This window comes from Rissa tridactyla, chromosome 2 (genome assembly GCF_028500815.1).
Source record: "Rissa tridactyla isolate bRisTri1 chromosome 2, bRisTri1.patW.cur.20221130, whole genome shotgun sequence".
Classification (NCBI taxonomy): domain Eukaryota; kingdom Metazoa; phylum Chordata; class Aves; order Charadriiformes; family Laridae; genus Rissa; species Rissa tridactyla.
In genome coordinates this window covers 72,711,804-72,734,505 of record NC_071467.1, presented here as the reverse complement: position 1 = coordinate 72,734,505, position 22,702 = coordinate 72,711,804, and the positions used below count along the sequence as shown (strand labels likewise).

The 22,702-nt window shown below is 37.9% G+C and overlaps 1 protein-coding gene across 1 annotated transcript in view; it reads left to right on the top strand.

Moving 5' to 3' along the window:
• The window catches only part of RPRD1A (regulation of nuclear pre-mRNA domain containing 1A), a 45,788-nt gene extending 24,627 nt beyond the window's left edge, over positions 1–21,161 (top strand). The window contains exon 7 of the mRNA XM_054190899.1: positions 16,486–21,161. Within this exon, the coding sequence (XP_054046874.1) occupies positions 16,486–16,635 (150 nt within the window). The 3' untranslated portion in view covers positions 16,636–21,161. The remainder of the gene's footprint in view (positions 1–16,485) is intronic.
• Positions 21,162–22,702: the final 1,541 nt, after the last annotated feature.

The following is a 22,702-nucleotide window of genomic DNA, read 5'->3' as shown; positions in this document are numbered from 1 at the left end:
AATGTAAAAACTCCAGCGCTCATTACTGACTGTCTCTTGAAGCTGTACACAGTAGTTACTCTGGGTGTGTGTAATGGAAAAGTAAGAAAGCAATTGGGAGAGCTATTTCAGCAGCAGTGAGGAAACAATGTATTCCACATCTGTGGTGAGAGTTAGTTTCTTAGCTGTGGAAAGGGAGAAATGGAAGAAGTTATTTGTCATAGGAGTTCTCATCATCACCCAGTAGGGGTGTAAAGTGTTCCTTATACTTGCCTTAAAATTTCATTCTAGATGAAAGGAATGGCCAGAGTACATTTATTTCTGCATTCAGGCTGAAGCAGTTATGATGTTTTTCATTTCTGCCAAAAGTAAAAGAATACTGGATTGGTCTACTTTGGAGTTGTTGGTAAAGATTTTTCCACTGCCAAAATCTGAAATGCTGTGGACTTAAAATGGTTGAAATAAGGAGAAACAGAATCCATGGAAAACAACTCAATGTATAAATCCTGTAAATGAACTCTCTGTTGTCTTAGAATTTCGTTCTGCTAAATTAGTATGAAGATATATCTCTGCGTTAAGTTGACTTGATTAGAGAGGGCAAAACATATAACACTTCTCAGCTACTGCTGGCAGTGACTGGTGGAAGAGGGGAGAGCGAATTGCTATTATAGCAGGCTTATAGGTATTGTGCTAGTCTGATTTCTCGGGAGAGAAATCTAGACTGTTGCAGTCACGCTGCCAGTCTATCAATTCTTCTTTCACTTGACGGGGAAACAATCATAAATAATTTAGTTCCTTAAAAGTTTGATAAAATTAGTTTTGTGAATAAGTGGATAGAAGAGAGGCCCAAAGGAATGCTTCAGTAGCTCTTCTCCCCTCATTCTGCTATCTAGTCAGCCTGTGTAGTGTGGAACCAGTCATGACCTCTGCTGCTCTTTGCCAAAACAGTAGTTGGGCAACATAGAAGATGTCAAGGGATATTGGGATGGGAAGGGGAGAGTTGGAGGGGGCACACTGGGTGGGAGTTACTGTGGGACAGAAGAATTGGGCTGGTTGTGGGATGGAGGTAGGACATTTAGCTGTTCCTTTACAAGAATCAAATAGAATCACCATTCACTGAACATCCTTTTTGCACCGTGCTGCCTGATCTTGAATAAATCATACTGTTGAGGGTGTAAAATACTTCCGTGTGATAATAGGATTGAAAAAGTATTTCTCTGAAAGTAGTAGTCGAAGAGCCAGTGTTTTGAGCTGCTCTCTCCAACATCACTAGCTGCTTTATTTTCTTGCCTGATTCACTATTAGATTAAATTCTTGTTTGTTTTTCACAGAAGCACCTTTCTGTTTAATTTTCTTCGTCTGTGAAATTGACCTCCCGTCAGGTTCTAAATTCTCAGTAGTTTGGTATCTTAGAAATAGATTATGAATTCACATTGATTAAAAAAAAAACCCTTTTGCACAGTTATCCAAAAAAGTACACTGCTCCATCAAGAAAATGAAGAAAAATCTGCTGTCGTAACTTTTTCAAATTGAAGAAGAGCTTCGGTATTTGAAATGGGATGGTACATATTTAAATGAGGATATTTGGAATGCTTTGTTGTCTAAGTGTCAAAAAGACATTTTAGTTTACTTGTTTCTCCACACTTTACGAAATTAAAAAAAAACCACACTTCTTTTAAGCCAGTGAGAATGGTATTTTTGAGAGGCATAGGCAGGAGAGGAATGTACTGTGACTTTTTAAGTCAGAAAATTTAGTGAATGTAAGAGACAAATGTGTCTTACATTTCTATTAGACAAAATAAGGACTCTGAGGAGAAAAATGACTGTTAACAGCATTATCTGGCCCCAGCCTTATCTCCCTGAATCAGACTGGTTTCTCAGTGCAAAAGAGATCAGTTCTCTCTCCATAGCTGGGTTGGTTTGCCATAGCATACACATCATTTGTAAGTGGGGGTGAGGGAGGAAGCTGAGAAGTAGGAAGAACGCTACATGCTTTTTAAAACAGTTTTAGGAGGTATAGTAGATGCGCACCTGAGGGCTGGAATATTTATTAATCATTGTTTTGTGATTTAGCACAAGTCATGAAGTATTTGAAGCTGTTCTGTGAGTCTTTAAGCGTAGGCCAGTGTTAACAAATAGAAATCACTGAAAAATTAAGCCTTTGATCTGTCTGCAAGTTAAACGCTTCCCTCTGTGTTTTGGGGGTTTTGTTTTTCCTCCCCATGCATCTAAACCAGACTTTTGTATGCTACTCCATCTTTGAGGCCCCGTAAACCAGATGTGGAGATTGAATTTTGCAGTAAGCACAGGCAATGGTTTTAAAGCTCTGCTTCATGCAGAGTTTGGGGGTAGGAAATGTGTAGTGGCTGCTTTGTTATTACATTGCAAGAGGGAGAGTGAGTCGAGTTTTGAAAGACACAGAATTGAGCGTTGGAGATAAGCATTTGAGCTTTGGGTTCCACCGTTCAAAAGATTTTTGTTTTGGAGTCATTTCTCAAAATAGCACGTTAACAACATGTCAAAAATAGCAATAAAACAATGTGAAGGCTGGAGAAGCAACATTTACATCTGACTGTGGTAGAGGTTGAGTAGATACTTACTTTGCTATAGTTCCTCAAATATTAGGTTCTCATTACCCCTTCCCATTCCTAATTATGTATTTATTTTCATCCTTTGTTGTTTTTGGTTTTTTTAAGTCATTCAGATAAGGTTCATTTTACTCTGGCTCAAATACTTCATTCAAGAGGTAGAGGGACAACATCGTTTGTTTGTTCCAGAGTTGTGCCTGTAAACAAGTTCTTGGATTTTATGTGGAGCGCTGAGCTCCTTATAACTTTTTTAAAAACAAGCCTCAGAGCTGTCCTGATCTCAATAAATGTGAGCCCTTTGATCATGAAGACGGTAGAAAGCAGAAGACCGAGCAGGCGGCACAACTCCCCCAAATGTTACACTTGGCAATGTTTCAAGCACACAGAGTTTTAATGTAATTTATTTCTAGGTTGCTAGTAACTACCAGAGTAGGAGGAATGATTCTGCAAAGGCAGGATATAGGAAATCAGTCCTTTCCTGCGTCACATCCTAATTCGCTATTTGTAATCTGACCCATCACTTTATTTTTTTCTTTCTGTGCTATCACTTACTCTGCTTTCTCCTCAAACCGTGGTCACTAAGAAAACACTGAGAACGTTGCATTCCCGTAGAATCTCTTCTGTTCCCTCCCTCCACCTTGTCTTTGCTATCCCACACATCAAGACTCAACAGTGAAGCTGCATCTGGTGCTATTTGTTACCTAAGAGTTCAGTGTCGAGGTGAGACCTGGTAAATTCTAGGTGTATTGTAGAAGTATCATAAAATCTCCCATTTTAAGTTACCTGTTTTCTGATGGAGATAATTGACATCTGTCAGCCATAGTGAACTGTAGTTGAAAGGCGGTGGCTCATTTGTAAGGTCGGCGTACTTGATAGATAAATTGAATGAGCTGTGACATCATTTTATTGTGGAGTATTTGGCCTCCCAGATACTGACAATCATCTGGCATCCAGAAAAAAAAGTCACGGGTTTAGTTAAACTGATATTTGATGCATGCCTTCCAGCCATATATTTTCAGTTTCACTCATCTATGATTCCATAATAACCAATGTAAACGACAGGTACTGCATGGGTGTCAGTAAATCATGTTTTCCTCTTTTCCTCATTTTCTGCCTTGTGCCCTAGGAAAACATTTTTTTTGTTTTGGTGGTGATTTTTGTTGCTGCTGTTGTTTTTTAAACCAGTGGTATGTTAAACAACCTTTAGTTTTAAATTATTTAGATCTAGAAGCTGTACCGCTGTCATTAGTGTTGTGTACACTGACTGTTAAGCAAAACAATTTAGCATGCCATGTTGAAAGCCGGACGTTTCTTGTGCTTGCTGTCACGGGTCACGTAGTGAATTGAGTGCCATTTCCAATAGAGAAACCCATCATTTGGGATAGGATGATACTAGATGCAGCCTCAGTAAAAAGAATTAAATTCTGTCTGTGTGTATACCTGCTAATTTGCTCTCTTGACCAAAACACAATTGCTGTGCTTAGCTATGGAATTTCGCTGAAGATGTAGGAGTGGAAAGTCCCTATTTATAATGTTCTTATCTGTGGAAGAAATCGGATGTTCTTGTTCAGCAATGTTATCTCAAAGCCTTTTTAGCCTAATGCTGAAAGATTGTGGAATAAAGCACGAACAGTGATGCAGGTACAAACCCGAAGTGGAAAGTGCAGTCACTACATGCTGGTTTGGTTCTGGAGAACCTGCGTGAACATTTTCCTCTCAAGAACTAATAATTCCTGATTTACTGGGTTTCTTCTTGTGCCATAGTGCTGTCTTAGAACACAGACAGCAGCAAGAAATTTAACATGACTAGGCTATCCTCCAGAAAGTAATCTTTAAACCACTACTCCTTTGTTTTCCTGGCTAGCTCCTCGCCTGTAATTCATATGGATTTTCAATGCCTGTAAGAGAAAATCATCCCAATGCCATTGAAAATGTAATGGGTTGTTTCTTCTGCAGCCCTTTTGTACCCATGTTCTCAGCATTTCTAGAAAGAAGCACCTTGAAACTTCTATTTTATTGCCTACTGGTTGATTAGTGTCTTCTGCCTTAGGCAGAGAGAAGAATCGAGGCCAGTCTTGTGGAACACCAAGGTCTTCCTTTATTCCCAACCCACGCTCTAGTAGAACTGTTACACCTAGTGCTAATCCCTGAGTCCTAGAGTGGTACTGCTTTATTATTGGGCTAATCAGCATTACCAAGATTGGACTCCAAAGGGTCGAGCAACTGCTTTCAAGGCAGGTAGTTGAAAATTTTTGTTTTGATGTATATGCAAAACATAAATGATTATTAGCTTTTTTTCCCCAAAAATATCTTGATTCATGATAAAGAAGCTTCCTGTCACTGTCCTGACTTGGAACATCTAATTTATTCCATTCCTGTTCTTTGCACTCTATATATGCATGTACAACTTGGCAAATATCCTAGCCCTAGATCCTTGAAGATATTCTGGATAACAGTCACTGTAATCAGTGGAAAATTAATGTTCTTTTCATGCAACGTGATCAGAAAAATTGTACACAGTTAATAGCAGCTGTGGCTTTTAACTTTATACTTCCGTTACATGGTAAGCAATGATTCTTAGGCTTCTGAGGGTAATTCCGTATGTGGGCTGTAGTAGAATAATCGTGAGTACTTGAACTTCAATTTTGGATTACCTATAAGTATTTACTGTTTCCTGGTGTCTGAATAGGTAATGTGCAGTTAGGTAATGACAAAAAGAGCAAGAGGCTTTACAGAAGCTACTCTTAAAAATACCAAAAGTAATAAAGACCAAGATGTATAATCTAGGTTTGAGCTATCTTCAGTTATAAAATGCTGAACACAAACTCCAGATTCGCATTTTTCAATGTAATTGATAAAGACTAAGCATTTAAGTATGTATTTGTTAATTTAAGAAATCATAATTGTTATTATGTGATTTAAGATTTAGAGCAAATTTGTTTTCTGCATGTGAGCCAGTGCCCAAGTTTCAGTAGGAGAAATTTGCTGGAAAGTACTAAATTTCATTACAGCTCCAATCAAAACAAAGCTATTAGTGAAAAGCAGAGGTGAACTGTTGTGAGGGACAGCAGGCAGGCTCTCCATGCTGCAGTGAGAGGGAGGGATGCTGTACAATTCTGACAACTGCGAGGCCCAAGCTTGAATTAAAACAATTTCTGCAGGAGACATGTTCTACACAGCCTGCAAAATGTTTGATGGCAGAAAAGCTTTCTCTTATGCTGCTATATACAGGCTTATTTGTTAAAGCATGTTGCCCACTTTTTTCATGGCACGTGTGTGTTTAACAATACTTTTTCTTCCGATATTTGAGTAGCTGGCGTGCTTCTGTGCTACATCACGCAGCTTTCGCCATGTTGCACAATGAACTTTCTCCTCCAAAGTTCAGGTGATCTGGAAACATAATGAAATATGCCCTACACAGTTGCAGATTTCAACCTACGTATGAATGACTGTGGGGAAGGGTTCTTTTGCTGGTTTTACCTGGTCTTGTTTTCTCAACGATTTTTACGCAGCTCACCAGTGGAATGAGACAGATGTAATTATTTTGCAATTTGGACATCAAATCAGATAAGACCCATGTACTTCCCTGCTTTCCTGAGGTATTGTAAGGAAAAGCAACATATTAAAAGATTTTAGGTTCTTACTTTAACCTGTACAAATGGAAGGAGAGCCCGAGTTTTTCTCTGGAACCTTTGATACAAATTGAAAATAGTATCAAGTTTGCAAGAGCGGATTTCGTATGACTAAGAGAGAAATTTGGAGTGTCTGTTACACAAAAAAACCCAGGGTAATGTACCTGGTGAAAAGGTACCTAAGCAACTTGCATACTGACATGCAAAAAGCATGTGGCAAAACAGGGAATTGAGGTGATTTACTACTTTGTATAATTCTATTTTTTTCAACACTGTGGAAACCCAAATAACTAGTTTAGGAAATACAGTAAAGGAACTGACGAAGACGAGTAACTGTGTTTAGGTGTTTTATTACTGCCTACGGATTAGTCAGAAATCTCAGTCATTAGAATCTTTATCCGGAATATCTGAAATGCTGTTCTTTGCCAACAGTGGTTCTTCCTGTGTTCCACTCCATTCCAAAATTACACATTTAATAAAAATTGGATGAAAATGGAAAGAATGAAAGAATTTTTTACATTATTTGCATTTTCCCTCTGTAACATGTTTAATGAATTACTCATGATTTACAAATGAAATAACTTAGTACTAAATTACTTTAGTAACATTTGACTTACTATGTTCTCCTGATGACCTGATTCTCCAAGGTCACTCCACAATGGGATAGAAATACAGACATACAAACCAGAAAAGCCCACAGGTACTTTTGGAGCTTCTATATAAACCAGGATAATAACTTTAAAGACCTTTTTAATGAAGTGCAGGTGGCTTGGATGGATGAAAGATGCTTTAAAAAGCTAAGATATTTTAGATAGAAATGATTGCTAACCTCTGATACATGTTTTCTTTTATCAGTAGATCACAGAATAATGTGCATTAGTGGGGTTATTGCAAGCTGTAGGCTTTTGGGAGGAAAATAGTTCATAATGGGAAAGAAGACTTCAGGAAAAACACTGTAAATGTCTTTCCTTGTTCTTTTTAATGTTGTTTACTTGTTCTGTGTTCTGCTTTCTCTCTATACTTTTTCTTCTCTGTTTGCTCATAATTTCTGCCCTGACAACCTCTTTTTACACCCTTTTTGTTATAAAATAAAACTACCCATTTGAGCAATTCAGATTTGTGTAAATAATGCCAAAAATGAGTGGCTGTGCCAAATTTGCTGCCTGAAGTTGATTGTTTGATAAGAGACTTTTACATTGTGATTTTTTTCCTTGTAATTGCTCTGTGCTGGTGTTGCTTACCTTATGCAAAACTTTCTCATCATAATATTTTAACACTAGGGCTAGAGGCCACTGTTTTTTTCTTTTTAAATGATAGAACTTGTATCTCTGTGCATTGTTAGGAAATTAAGATTCTGCTCCTTGTTGGCTGTAGAAGGGGCGCAGTTGTTTGCTTGCTTCATGCATGGTAGAGTTTTCGTTAGAGAGATTCCTATGGGACATGCTTGTGTAGTTCTCCCTTTCCAACATTACCTTTCTCACACTCCCGTCCCCATCACTGAACACTGCATTTGAAGTATCTATTTCACACTCACAAAAGGAAAGAAAACCAAAATTTACTGTGCAGCATATCAACAGTTTGTCTTACACACATAATTACTCTCATTAGTCACATAAACTATAGCTTCAATTCTCAAGTGACACTAAGCACTTTCAACTACCATTAAAGCAAATCAGGCTAGTGAATATTTATCTTTGAGCTGTAACTAAATCCTCTTCGTTAGAATCCATGTCTCCAAAATGGATGTTTCAACCTACTTAATGAGATTGTGAGAATGAGTTGACAAGTGTAATATCAAATTGTCTAGCTGATAAAATTTATTAGACTGTGTACACATTGGATGACCCGCTGCCATTTCTTGGCTTATTTTGAGAACGATTCCTTAAAAATCTCTTTAAGAAATAGCTTCATACTCTTCAGGTAAGACTGTTCTGGAATTGTAAGGTGGTTGTCCTTCACAGCTGTTTCTTCAGGTTGGATAGGAGTCATTTCTGAACTGAGAAAATAAAAGACAGAAATTAATAATAATAATAATAATAAAAATTAGTCTGAAGAGCTTGTTCAAAATATCCAAGACCAGTTTTGCACAGATAGACCTGCACTGATAGATAACTTAAATGAGCAAGGTCAACAGCTTGGGCTCACCTGCAGCAGAAAGCTGATGTCCTCTATCTGTATTACTTTTATTTATTTCACTTTAAATATAGCTAATACCCAGTCTCGGGTCAATAAAACACTTTTGATTCAAACACTTCTCATTCATTTTCTTTCTTGCTCACAGGTTAACACTGAGTGGCTCCGCACTGCCGTTGCAAAAGCTATATACGTTAGCCTGCTTTAAGCTCTCTGCTGCTTGGACTAGACTGCTACTAGTACTTAGCCTTGCTACAGTAAAACTGGGTCTCATGCTTCTACTTTATGTAGATCAGTTCTTTGACAAAAGAAAAGGATCTGAAACAGTTGTCTCTTGGCTAGCTATAGATAAATCCCCTGCCTAGCGACCTGTAGTGTTACTTTCATTCTCCAACTCACTTCTCGTCTTCAAAATAGTTACATGTAGTCTTGGCTTTACAGAATTTCATACTTTCAGATGTCCATTTGTCTCTTAAACAATGAACATCAAAGTCCACATTTTTGTAGTTCGGCACGCACAGCATTAGCTTTAGAAAGATGAGTTGCACATGTGGAATCTGAAGTTGGAACTGAGACTGTTGTAGGGACCTACAGGCAAGGGTTGCATGAAATGAGGAATACGCATCTGACACAATTTTTACAGTTCTACTGTTACGTAAATAGTTGAGCCTGAAGGCTTTACACAGCTGTTCTTAAGTGCATTGCTAAAGGCCTACTTTTTCTAAAAAAACATCATAATTTTTCATTCATAGATTCCTTTAAAATTGAACCCTGATATCCTTTAATTTGGATTTCCTTTGGGTCATTTGTGAATAGATGAAACTTTAAGAAGTGATCTCTAAGTCTGCAACCATTTAATTTTTTGTTCTTATTTTCAAAACTTCTGCTTTATCCCTTGTAAGTGTGTCTGTGTAGTGTATCAACTTGAATATTTGAGCACAATTGCTCAGAATTGTTCTGAAGTGCCTGATTGCTTGTCATCACAAGTTCTCCAAAACTTCATTCTGTCAGCCAAGATTTGAAACTTAAGAATTCAGTGTAATTTAAGCATCTGTTGGAAGTGTGTAGCTTTGAGTTTATTATAATGGCTAAATTTTCAAGCAGATAAAAATGCTGTATCAGATAATAAAACACAAGGAGACATAATTTAACCTCAAGCATGCATCATTCATTCGAGCTGCTGCTCATATGTGCCATCCTGAAATGCTTTAAATTAAATCATTGTGCCATAGAGATTCTCTAATTAAATCAGTGTCTTTAAATAGTAACTTGTTTTATAAATTAATATTCATCACTGTGGACATTTTATGATTGAATGGATGTAAATATAAACTAAGTAAGCCTAGTAATAATACTGGTAATTCAACTTACAAGTTTATTAACTGTTTTCTTTAACTTTCCCAAACATTGACCAATTTTTTTGCCAACACAATCCTCAAGAATAAAGCTAAGGACCAGTATAATAAGACATTCTTAAAAAATTACCATTTCTTTGAGATGACATAATTCATGTTCTTTCTTAAAGTATTGTGGAATGGGGAAATCCTTTCTGTCAGGGGCATGTGTATTTTTATATACTGGTGAAAATCAACCTGAATTTAATGAAGTTACAAGCCTTTGGAAAAATCTTACTTTATACTCTTGATACCTGTTAGATCGAGTCCAGAGAAGGGCCATGGAGATGCTCGGAGGGCTGGAGCACCTCTGCTATGAGGACAGGCTGAGAGAGTTGGGATTGTTCAGTCTGGAGAAGAGGAGGCGCCAAGGAGACCTTATTGTGGCCTTACAGTACTTAAAGGGGGCTTATAAGAAAGATGAAGACAAACTTTTTAGCAAGGACTGTTGTGATAGGACAAGGGGTAATGGTTTCAAACTAAAAGAGGGCAGATTTAGACTAGATAATAAGGAAGACATTTTTTATGATGAGCATGGTGAAACACTGGAACAGGTTGCCCAGAGAGGTAGGTGGTAGATGCCCCATCCCTGGAAACATTCAAGATCATGTTGGATGGGGCTCTGAGCAACCTATCTAGTTGTTCTAGATCTAACCTGATCCCTGTGCATTGCAGGGGAGTTGGACTAGGTGACCTTTAAAGGTCCCTTCCAACCCAAACTATTCTATGATAATATGCTCATCAGAGATTTCTTAAAACATTACTAACTTCCATGAAGAGCTTCTCTGCCAGAGAGTTTTCCAGCTTGACTGCAATTGCTGCTGTAAACAGTTGTTCTCTGGGTTGACCATGGACCAAGCACCTGACGTAAGAGCAGAGAATTTCTTCTGTGGCTGGGTTGTCCATGGCTCCCATGAGTCTAAGTAATGAAGAGGTGGAAGCTGATGGGTTTTAATTCAGAACTTGGACAAGTGCCCGTGAAACTTGGCACCAGAGGCTGCAGAGATTAAGAAGGGATCCAGGACTAGACATTACACGAAAGAACAGAATAGAAGATCAGCTGGCTGAGAAGAAAGGGAGTGACCAGCCAGAAAAGCATAACATCATGTAGGACTGAAATGGGAGGAACTGGAATTCCTTTGGACTAAAAGGATGGAAGCAAAAATTGATGTGAGGTGATAGAGAGATGTGGTGGAGATCTTATATAGGTAAAGAATAGGAACAGACTGAGAATAGGACTAGGGAGAAATAGGTGGGACTGGAACCAGATGCAGCCAAAACTATAGACAAAGTGATAAGTGCAGATGAGGGTTGGAGGGGGAGGAATTCAGATTTGGAGTCAGAAAGGAAGGAAATGGGAACAGTTAGGCAAAAAACAGTTGTGAGCGTTTGTACTGGATGTGAATACAGGCATGATGGGAGTCTGAGAGGCGTTGAACATCCTTGCTGGACAAAGAGATTGGTTCTAGGAACAGTGTTCAAGGAATAGAGATGGCAACCAGGAGTCAAGACTGGGGTGAGCGAGATTTGAGATCAAGGTTTAGGCTGGAAGGAGCTAGACAAAGAAATGGCATTTTCAAGGAAGGGGAAGAATAGTTTGTGACCATTGTGAAGGAGTTCACGTTTCTGATAATCACCCTTCAGATGGGAAATGTCCTGGTAAAATGCCTTGTTCCTATTTACTGCTGCTGCACCAGGGAATTTATGGTTTGAAGATGTGCAGTGTATTCCTGTCTGTACCACAGCATAACGGTGGTAGACAAAATCACTTAATCAAGGTTTCCCCAGATGGTCACTAATTTAGTTTGTGGGTTTCAAACTTCTGAGTTCATTGTTTCCTGTTGCTTCCTTTGCAGACAAGCTGAGGAGTCTCTGATATTTTAGCCAAATTTTTAAGGACAGCACAGAATTTAACCCTGCTCATCTGTTTTCCAGACTGATAGTGAGGCTTATCTGACTCCTCCAAGTTCTAGTTGTCAGTCTTTCTTGCAGAAGAATGCCCAGGCTGGGTGAAGCATTAGATTTTAACAAGGTGGTCTACAAACAAATACTGTGTTTCTGAACTTCAAAGTGTAGATATCGGGGTACCGCAGGCCATTTGCCTTTGTCTCAGCCTTTGGAGATTTCCAGTGGTTTCTGTGCTGTTGGACACAGCAAGCGAGAAGCCTCTGTTCTGTGACATCTGCACCTGAAATGGGAAGGTTGGAACAGACCTAGAAAGTCAGATATCTCAGTTTTAAATAGGATGTATGTACAGGCCGCGCATGCTGATATACATACAAGCCCTCAACACCTTGAAAGTCTTTTAAGGCTTTTGGCATTTGTTTTTCTGTATTGAGAATATTGATTTCCACCTTACCTTTCTATCTGTAGCTAACAAAGATGCAGATTAAGTATTTGTGTTTTCTGCAAACTTTTTATTCTTGCTTTGGAATCAGACTTTGTTTCTTTTGCTTTGCTATGCATTTTCTGTTGTGCAGTATTTTTATGCATGTTGTAGCCTTAGTGATCAGATAAAGGTTCAAAGTCATATTAATGTTGTAAAGGGAAAGCACATCCCTGAAATTCCAGTTGTTTTAGCTGTAGCAGCTCTCTACGGTAATTGCAGAAACTCTATATTAAGATCTATTTCAGTTGGAAGGGAAAATATCCTCTGCAGTGCACAGCCTGTTTGGCCTGCCCACGTTTTTGTTATTCATGATGGTTGTAGTGTCTAATCAAAAATTATTTGGCTTTTTTGTCTGGTACTTATTTGATAAATAATTACTATTAATCTAGGTGTGGAATCCATATGTTGTTAGCATTGCTTTCACAAAATAGCCATATTCTGCACTGTCAAGTAATGGAAACTGTAGTAATCAGTGAGATTCTAATGAGCAAAATAAGTTCTTCTAATTATCTCATAAACCTTCTTTTATGACTGGAAGTACAAAAAATTATTGCTTGAAAGTCGTGTTAGACCGCTGAAGAAATTGAAGAGACTTTAATTCCGTACATCAGGTTGCCTATATATCCCAAGAGTAAGGTTCTCCATAGGTAGCAAGCAATGCAAATTATGTTCAGAGTAGCAAAAGTAAACATCATACTTCTGCATGTCCTTGACTGTTTGAAGTAAATAGCTTCAATCTTGCCTCATTTACACGGGGGTAATTTGAAGTATATCTTAAATCAACATAATGAAAATGAAATACAAATTCTCCATGAGGATTTCTGCAATAAGTGTCAACAATACAGGTAAATTGTTACTTGGTTGTATGGTATACGGCATTTCTAATGGAGCAACAATATTAGAAATGACAGCTAGATATCCCCATTCCCACTCCTCTGCTTTAATTAAGTCACACCCTCACCATACATAGACACTGAGGAAAAAGCTTGTAGGTACATGTGCATCCTATTATGATAAAATGATAAAGGCTGTACATGTAATGAGTATTGTTGATAATAAGTACTTGATACTTGTATTCTAGCAGTCCAGGACTACTTAGGTAATGCCAGGACTATATTAGCAGCTTTAAAAATATATAAGCAAACCCTTTCAGAAGTGACTAGTGATTTTAAATAGCATCAAACTGTGAAAAGCAGCCCTTTTGAAAGTACCTCAAAACTGCTAAGTCACTGTACTTGAAAATCAGCCCTCTGTTGAACTTGCTTACCGGTCATGAAAACTAGAGATTTCCAGTGATTTCCAGAATGGTTTTGAGAGTGTTGTGGAAAATGAGGTGCTCTGGATAAGGTGAATAATATTTCTACTTGTGGGGGAGGATAGTCATGGCCATCTAACCTGTAGCTGCAGATCTCATAGGCTTTGGATTACCAAAATTGTATTAAAATTGCACTTTGTAGCTTATACTGCATCGATAATACAATGAACTATAAAACTTTATGTAATTTTTTATCTACTCTACTGTTATAGTAAAAACCTTGAGCAAACCTTCCTAGAGGTCTCTATTTCTAAGAAGGCACAAGGAATGAGTTTTGACCCCCTGAGAGTGTGTGTTGTGCTAAAGGCATTGGCAAGAGGAAGAAGACTGTTATATGGGAGACCGAATTTTTGAGAACATTTTCCTTAGTGAGAAAAAGGAACCTACTGTCAGTAATATTGATCAAGCTGATATTCACTAGTCAGCAAGTGCCAGGCAAAATTTATATGGAAAATGCTGGATGTCAGAAACGTGATGTTACTATGGAAATGATTTATTATCAGCTAAAGGGAATTTCAATGGAGTCAAGTGACTGGCAATCTAATTTAAGGCACATTTCAGGTTTTAGAGTAAAGTCTTCAGAGAATATAGCTGCTAATTGTGATCTGTGTGTATTTGCCTGGCGTCGCGCTTTGAAAGGATGCTGATTTGCTGTTTCACGTTCTTCATTGACAGAGAATGAACTTAGTCGGGATTCAGCTGTTTCAAACACCATTTACAAGAATTAATTGCTGGAATGATTTTATAGGTTTGTTTGGGGTTTTTTTTACTAATTTTGGGCCTTTTGAGTGTTTTTGTTCTGCTTACAGTTCTGCTCAGCCTGTTCTGTACAGCAGTACGTCTTTCACAACGGAGGCCAGGTCTCCTGGCTTCAAGCTTGCTCAAAGCCCTCATTGCCCAATGCTCAACCTGCAGCCATCCTGCTTCTGAAAATACAGATTCTGGTTAACTAGTGTTCTGTATATTGCCAAATTGTTTATTTTACTAAACAATGAAACCCATCTTTTCCTCTGACATTAAAATCTATTACCTAAAATAATAGTCAGGAGTATATCTCTGCAATCTGAGCTAAAATAAATAGAGAAAAGGGCAAAAAGTATTCTGTTATTGGCTTTTTACATGCTCGCAAAGGACCATGACTCTTGCACAGAATCAGCTCACTGAGGCCTCTGGACACTGCTGTAAATGAGATACGAAACAGTAAAATATTTATGGCCTTTGGGCATTACTGTAAGGATATAGTATCAGGACACAGCCCTTCATTTCCATAGCCACGTCCTGAAGTCACTTGCACCAGAGAGAATGTTTTTGGCAAGTCTGAGCAAGTGACAGTTTTCCTAGGACCAGAAGACTCACAGGTGTAAGACTTTTTTGGTCATCTGTATCATAAAAGGAACGCTGCTTTGCCCTGTGTACCATCACCAAGTGTTTACAGTTCTGCTGACTAGGCATCTGCAATATTTGCACCGTGTTTAATATCTCCTAAGACTCTGAGCTCTATGTAATATTTATTTTTTAAATATAAATGATATCAAGGAATTGATGATCCTAATTCAGGGACACTTTCTCTCTATGTAAAGATTTAATTATTATTATTTTAGTTATGCATTATTTTCTCGTTAAGAATTTAAGATTTCTTGTGGTTCTTTTACCACCACCTCTTGGTGAAAGGCCACACTGCCACTAATAGTCACAAACTTTGTTTTTATGTGTGTTGGACCTTGTCCAACAATCTTGATCATGCCCCAGGTATTTAACATTTGTACTACTGTATTGCGTTCTACTACCAAAAGGTCTTTTCATTGGCCTTCCTTTTTACTCCTTGCTGTTAACAATATAGAAAAACGTTTAACATTATGTTTAGACCTTGTAAGTGGCATGGCTGTTATCTTTTACAGACATTTGCACAGTGTTTCTATACTTGCTGGAACTTTCAAGTGTTCGTATTTGTCACTTTCACAGGATGATGATGGGGTTTTTTTCCCCACTGTTATTTAGAAGTGGTAATAATCGTGAGATCTTGCTTATCTGTGTGTAGGTTAACTATTTCTTGTTATTTCCAGCCGTTCCCAGGCTGCAGCAAAACCTGCAGCTGCACTAGAAAGCATTTGCATTTGATCTGTTGTGAATTAAAGTATATTTTTATGAAGCGACACTTTGCCTGCTAATGCTTAGTCTCTTCTGCTCTCCAAAGAAATGTTTCCCGGTTTCTGAAGTGTAAATATTCTTTTAAATTGTACCTTGATCTTCCTACATTTTGCAATAATTGTTTTCATTTTATACGAGCTGGTGTTCTTCTCCATTATGTCTTGTATTCTTAATAGGTGAGCACTAACAATATTCTAGAGGACTAATTTACAGTGTTAAATACTTTATCTTGTATAATGTTGTTTCATGTGGAAAGTGCCTCATAATCATTAAATATATGAATTATGAATGGTTTGACCTGTATTCCAACACAATGTGAAATCCTAAGTCCCCAATTCAAAAACTTTCTGAAAACTCAGGGTTAGATCCATAAATGTACTGATGCAATATGGATTTATTATAAAAATTAATGCAAAATACTTATGATTGGTCAGCTTGGTGGCGCTGATCAACAGGCCTGGTTAAGTGCTATTTGGTTGTTTTTTAGTCTTTCTTCAGTATGAGCTGACAGTAACTTCTTTGACATCAGTAAGTTTAACCTCCTGTATTCTGTGAGCGATAGTAGAGTATGTGTATCGATTATGCTTAATGCAGTTTCTAAGAACAATCCCATTCTACTAGTCATATGGAAGGCGTTAACTGGGATTGTCTTCCTTGTTTAGCATTTATGTACTTACCATTCAAAGCAAAAAAATCCCACGGCTATGCTTCTGAAGTCAGAGGCTGAAAAAATGCTAGAGCTGATGCCTCTGCCTCCAGAATACCCAGTTCTCTGGGTTCTCACCTTTTAAAGGATGTTTACTCATCTAACTCACAGAAGGAATACTTTCTTTAGAAAATGTCAAGTGCAATAACTAGTAGGGGTGGTATTAGCAAGCGTCTCATGTTGAATTCTTCTGCATTACAGGAGTACAAACGCAAGCTAGCCAGAGTGTCCCAAGTACGGAAAGAACTCAGGTCACGCATCCAGAACCTGCCTGATCTGTCTCGACTTCCCAACGTCACGGGCAGCCACGTACACCTACCGTTTGCGGGAGACATCTACAGTGATGACTGATTACAAGAACATCCTTCCATAACCTCTACTTTTCTGTGAAATGAGGGGTAGGTCAGACTGATTGGTACTCTTGTAGTATTATTTTTGTATATTGTTGGAGAGTGTCAGTAAAAATACTCTAATAATTTATAAAAAATGGTTTAAAAAGTTGATTTGTTTACTATTTTATTGGCGAGTGAACATAAGGGTACGTTTATAAAAGTGGCATCTGTGTCTATTACATTGAAGAATGGATAATTATCTTATCTTTTGTAAAGATTTTAGTTGGGTGCCCTGTAAAAAACATGCTAAGATTTTTCTTATGTACCCTATATTTAATGTAAGTCAACATATAATCAGTGCATACTTCTAACTCAAGACATTTCAGTTGCTAGTGAGGGAGTGAAATGTGGAAATCAGAAGCTTATATTTGCAAGAAGGTTGATGCAATTTAATGCAAAGTTAAAAGTGATCTTACTGTCCATTACATTTAAATTACCCACTCCCAAAACAAGTCAAGTGGGTTTTTTTGAAGTAAATGTTAGCAACCAATTTTGTATTGGAAAAGATAAATCATGTTACACTGAGCAGATATTGAAATGACTCAAAATATTGCAATATTTTATTATCATTTGAAATTCAGCATAAGAAGCTATACAATCGACCAGTTTAATTGTGTTTCAGAATTGTAACTTACTTTTTACAGCTGCTTAGTTTCTAAATTGAGACACCATTCATATGTACTCTAATCCCTTTCTGGAATATCTGTCTCCATCTAAAAAGGTTAATCCCAGAAATGCGAAGCCGTTTTACAGCTTTAATTAAATTCAAAGGTCATTCTCTAAACTGTCCCAGTTGTTAAATGTCCATTATTAAAATTTGACAATGCTATGTCCCATCCATCCATGCAACGACACGATGACACATCCGTGCTGTACAGCCTCTTCCGCTGAGAAACCCCGGAGGCCAGCATGGGATTCCGGCCCCCCGCCCGCTCCAGCAAACATTTCTAGATCTTGACTGTCTTTTCTCGCAGAACAGGAGGAGACGAGTCAGGCCTGTGTATAAGTTAAACTGCAGAAAATTATTGCCAAATGTCTGTTTCTGAAAAGAAGTCCTTTGCATGGCACAAACGTTGTATTTGTCTGCAGGTAGCTGAATTTGTGAAAATTCTTTTTTACCATACTACGCACCAGCTTTTAGGTTCACTTAAAAACCTAAAGATACAGACAGGCCTCCAGGAGATTGCCAGAAAGTTTAGGCTTTTGAGTGAATAGGAATTAGGCAAGTAATTGTCGAGGAGTGATTTAAAAAATGCCTGTCTGTACCTTTGGCATTTAGATGACTTTAACAACCTGTGCTTGTGTTTGAGTTCAATATATCGTCGGAGTATTTAACGCTAGCATTTTGTTCGTGGGTTTGCACTTGTCAGGTGTTGTTTTGCGTCAGTTAAGTTCACAGTTTGCGAGTTTAACACTCCTTCTCACATGAAAGCAAATTTTCAAAAAAAAAAATCTATTCTTCCTTTTCAAAAACCACAACAATTCGAAATAGTCCTGGAGTGAAATTGTTGAAGATAGTGATCTGTCACTTGTTACTGACTTCTACAAGGCTAATCTCTGGAATAGTTGTTGGATGTGAATGGAGAATAATCTTTCTCTTTGAAATAGATACACTTGGACATAAGCATCCCAGTCCAATTATCTTTTCTCATGGAAGTCGCCATGAATTAGAGCTTAGTTAAGCAGGGGAAAAAACCCAAAAGATAAAAATACCGCTGTTGACATAGCATTCCATAGCGTGCAATGTAGAATACTAATTTCATCAAAAATTCTGACTGACAGATAGAAATGCTGAAAATAGTTCATCAGAGCTCACTAGCTGTCCAAAGATTTGTAAATTTTAAGTGGCAATTTTCCGCTCCATAGGAATAAAGAGCTAACTGTAATGAATACAGAGGAGTGTTTCTTTAGTTTAAGTCTAATATGCAAAATCAAATAGCATTCGTTGGCATCTTTTCAGCATAGATTCTTGATAAGAAAATGAGTGTTCAGTTACAATTTTAATGTTTTAAATATTTCTGTTCTAGCACGTTAAACTCTGCTCATAAATTCATATATATACATGTATGTGCATTACAGTTGCATTTAAAGCTCAGTCTTGCTAAAGGATAGCACCATAAATATTAAAAGAGATTAATCTATTAAGAATTATAAAACGAATCACAGAACAAGAAGGATAAATAGAGAGTTCACAGTTGAATCTCATCCATGGTAAACTTAATTTGTGCCCAGAGGTGACTCTAAGTGTAGCAGCGTGGCTTGTTTAGAGTGCATTGAAGGATCTAAGTCTTGGATACTCAAAACCATAAGGGAATTAAGCTTAAACCGTCTTTTGCTACCTTAACTAAAAATAATTATAATACTAAAGTTGAAGGCTGAATTTCCTTGATCTCTCAAGGGTATTAAAAAAGACACAACACTTACTTCACTAGGCTTGTTTTTCCTATTCATAACTCTGAGTGATAATGTTGCTTATCTATAGGTAATGTAGAACTGATAAAAGAATGGGGAAAAATCTCAACTTCTCCTTGATGTATATAAGTTTCAATTTTGAGAGAGTGCTATTTTCTGGATATATTTTTCTTTTTTTACTGTGAAATTGTTTACTTCAAGGAATATTTCATAGCTGGGTTTTTGGAAATGATCCCTCAACATTTGTTTGGGGAAGAGGACTTGAGGAAGGTAAAGGTCACTCTTCTAGCAATTCTCTTATTTTGTGGCTGAATGGTATGTGTTTTTTTATTTATATGGGAAAGGCATCAGGTATCAACTAGTTAGGAAATTTATATCGTAACTGTAATAGTATAGCAGGAGATAACATGGTACGATACAAATGCGGCCCCGTAGTATCAAAAAATACCTCCAAATTCTCAGGTTCCCAAGCTTAATGTAGGTACTTCTGACATCTCAGGAAGAAAAGAGTCTGGGTGGGGAAGGGAAGGGTGCCTAGGAGCTGAAAGGGAGAACATGCCTGGGTGGAAATGAAAAGCAAAACAAATGTCAACTTCTGTCAAAACAGAAATAACAGCGAAAAGCTGGGCAGCACGATGTTTTAGCTGTAGATGGGATTATACCACAGAATTGCTTTGGGGCGTTACCACCCTGGGAAAGAAGATGTGTGGGTGTACCCTGCCCGTCTCTTCTAACGTGGTCTGACTCTACTCAAACCAGAACACCCACCCTACAAAAGGCACAATTATAAAATATCTGAACATTTTTCATCTAATAATAAACGTATAAGAATTAGATGATTTGCTTCACTGTATTGCACTTTTATCGAGCGTTCTCTGAAAAAAGCAAAGACAAACCTGCAGCTCTTTGCCATACGAGAATGCTTACCTTGGAGGTCACTGGGACTGCTTGTATATTCTAGTGTTTGCAGGCTCAAGCTGTGTTTTTGCGGAATGTGTTGAAAGATATCAGGAATATTACCCCACTTCTGTGGTTTTAAAAATAAATGTGTAGTCCTTAGTTACAAAAATTACCATTCTTAGAAATCGTGTTTCATTACTCCTTTTGAAAATTAAACTACAGCCTGCAGTAACATTAGCCTGTCTGTTTCACTCCGTTAATGTTTGTATTAATATATTAAAACACCTCAGTTAATGCCTAGCAGCACAACCCAAACTACACGCTTATTACGTATTTTATCTGAGTAGTCTGCTGAATGTTTAACTGAGAGCTTTTGTTATGATAAAATGACATTCCTGTTTACCTGAAGTTTAGAAGGACAATGTGTTCGGACTTCCACAGACTAATACTGCTCCCACAAGTCAGTGGTAACTCGCTCTGGTGCTTCAATGCTGACCCAAAATACATATGTAGGATGCAGTAGCCCCCTACACAGATGACCACGGAAGACATGGAAATCAGACGTAGGCTTGATTGGCCCTCGGCAGAAGAGCTGGATTTCAGCCTTTTGGCACGTAAGCAAATAGATTCATGGGCGTGGGGGGGGGGGTTTCAGTGGAAAAATTAGGGAACTAGAAAACCAGCACGTCTAAAATTTGATGGTTACATTTATAAATATTTAGGGCCAGTTCTGCTCATTACTCGCGCATATAATCACAGTGACTATTCCTGCAAGTAAAGAAAGCCAATTCAAATGTAGTGTCTGAAGTGGAATTTTTTTTTAATGAATGACCAATTTTGTCTCGGCTCCTATTTCAGTGTGTCATTTATCTTGATTAAGTAGTAAATCTCTTCCATCTTGTTATTTAGAGATCTATTTCTGATTTCATCTTTACAATATTTAAAGTATCCTACTAAGCATGATGTTTTTGTGGGAATTTGCAAAGTTCAATAGCACTCATTACTTGTTTGCAACAGAAATAGACTCATTTGTTAAAAGCTAACAAAAGTTTGAAATGTAAAGATGTTTCATTATTGTGCTTTTCTGACAGAACGTGTAATCCTTGTGTAATTTATGTCCTCAGAATAACACCTGTATGTACGCTCTTTCATATTTAATAGAATAAAACATTGTTGTAAAAACATCTTTGAAATCATTGTTTATTGCTTGCCTACTCAATCTCTATACTTAGCAGTCAACCAAAATCTCATATTGAAGCTGAGGAAATGATCAATACTAATTTTGAAGTTTATTACTCTCTGTATTTGTGTTTTGTATAAGAGAGTGACCATTTTCAGTGAGGAAGCAGTGCATCAAAAAGTCTGAGGTCGTATCTCTAGAACTGTAAGTTTCTTAAAAAAGAAATATTGTTCATATACCATCTAGTTTGGCTGAAGTTTGTGTTTCTTCAGAGGGGTGGCTGGCTGTGAGGGAACCAGTTGTGATGTGCCGGCTTGAGGTCCCCAGTACTCAAAAATGGGAAAATGGCCCAAACCAATGTTCCAAAAGAAAACATGATTTAGTTGAACTGGTCGTACTAAGCCACATTTTGTAACATTTCAATGTGTGGTATGATGCTGTTACTGGTGATGATATACATACCATTGTGTAAGTAGAATTTGTACGAGCTGGGAAATAACTCTCTCTCTTGTCATTAAATACCTGTAGGCAGGGGTGTTGCGTGCTTAAGAGAACCTTCTTTGTCTTCCTTTACAAGTTCGGGTGAAATTCTGGCCTCGCTGAAATCAGTGAGGCCGTTTCCTCCCTGTAAGTTGTTTTTCCAGCTCTTCAAACAGAAACCAGTTGCGCTGCCTGGCAGAGGTTTGGCGGGGAGCTTCAGCCAACACTTAACCTTCAGTGTTTCATTGCGTACAGGAATGTACTATATTCTGAAAGGAAAAGTGCATCACATGCATGCATGTATGTAGATATATACACACATCTGATCTGTGTGTGTATGTATATACATCATATATAGAGATACCTATATACATAGGTGTGTGTGTGTCTCTACATACGTTTTTCAGTACACTGATACAGTGTATTTCAATGCACTGTGACAGTCCAATAACAGAAGACTGTAAGAGGCTTAGGAGTAACATAAAAGCACTTCAGATAGACCATACCAATGCAATTTCTGCCCAGCATTTTGCAGCACACTTGTAAAACAAGGAACGGCACGCACTGAATGATATTTTTTTTCCCCTTTTTTTTCTACGGTGAAGTCCGATAGCTTGCAATAGTGATCCCTTACAACAACACATCCAGACGTGTCTGACAACTCTGGTAATTACAAAGAAAAACAAGCTGTTTGGAGCATGACGAGACCGTCTAGGTTAACAAATAGCCCACTGCAACAGCACTGCAGGTGGAGTGCAGAATACCTGAAGCTCAGTGCCTGCCATCCACCATCCACTTTTTGGAGATGCGTACTTCAGACTAGCTTTCCTGCGATCCTGGGGATAGACTGCCCATTAGCATTTGCAGCACACTGGCTGTGCTCCGGATCACGTCTTTCATCCGTTATCTGTAGTTTTATCCAAAAAGAATGTGCCTCGTACTCTGAGACCACTGGGTATTGCGTAAAAAGCACAGTAAACAGGGACAATTGGAAGATCTGCTTCAAAAGCACATGCCTCATCTAACACATTAATGTTGGTGCACCTTAAAACAC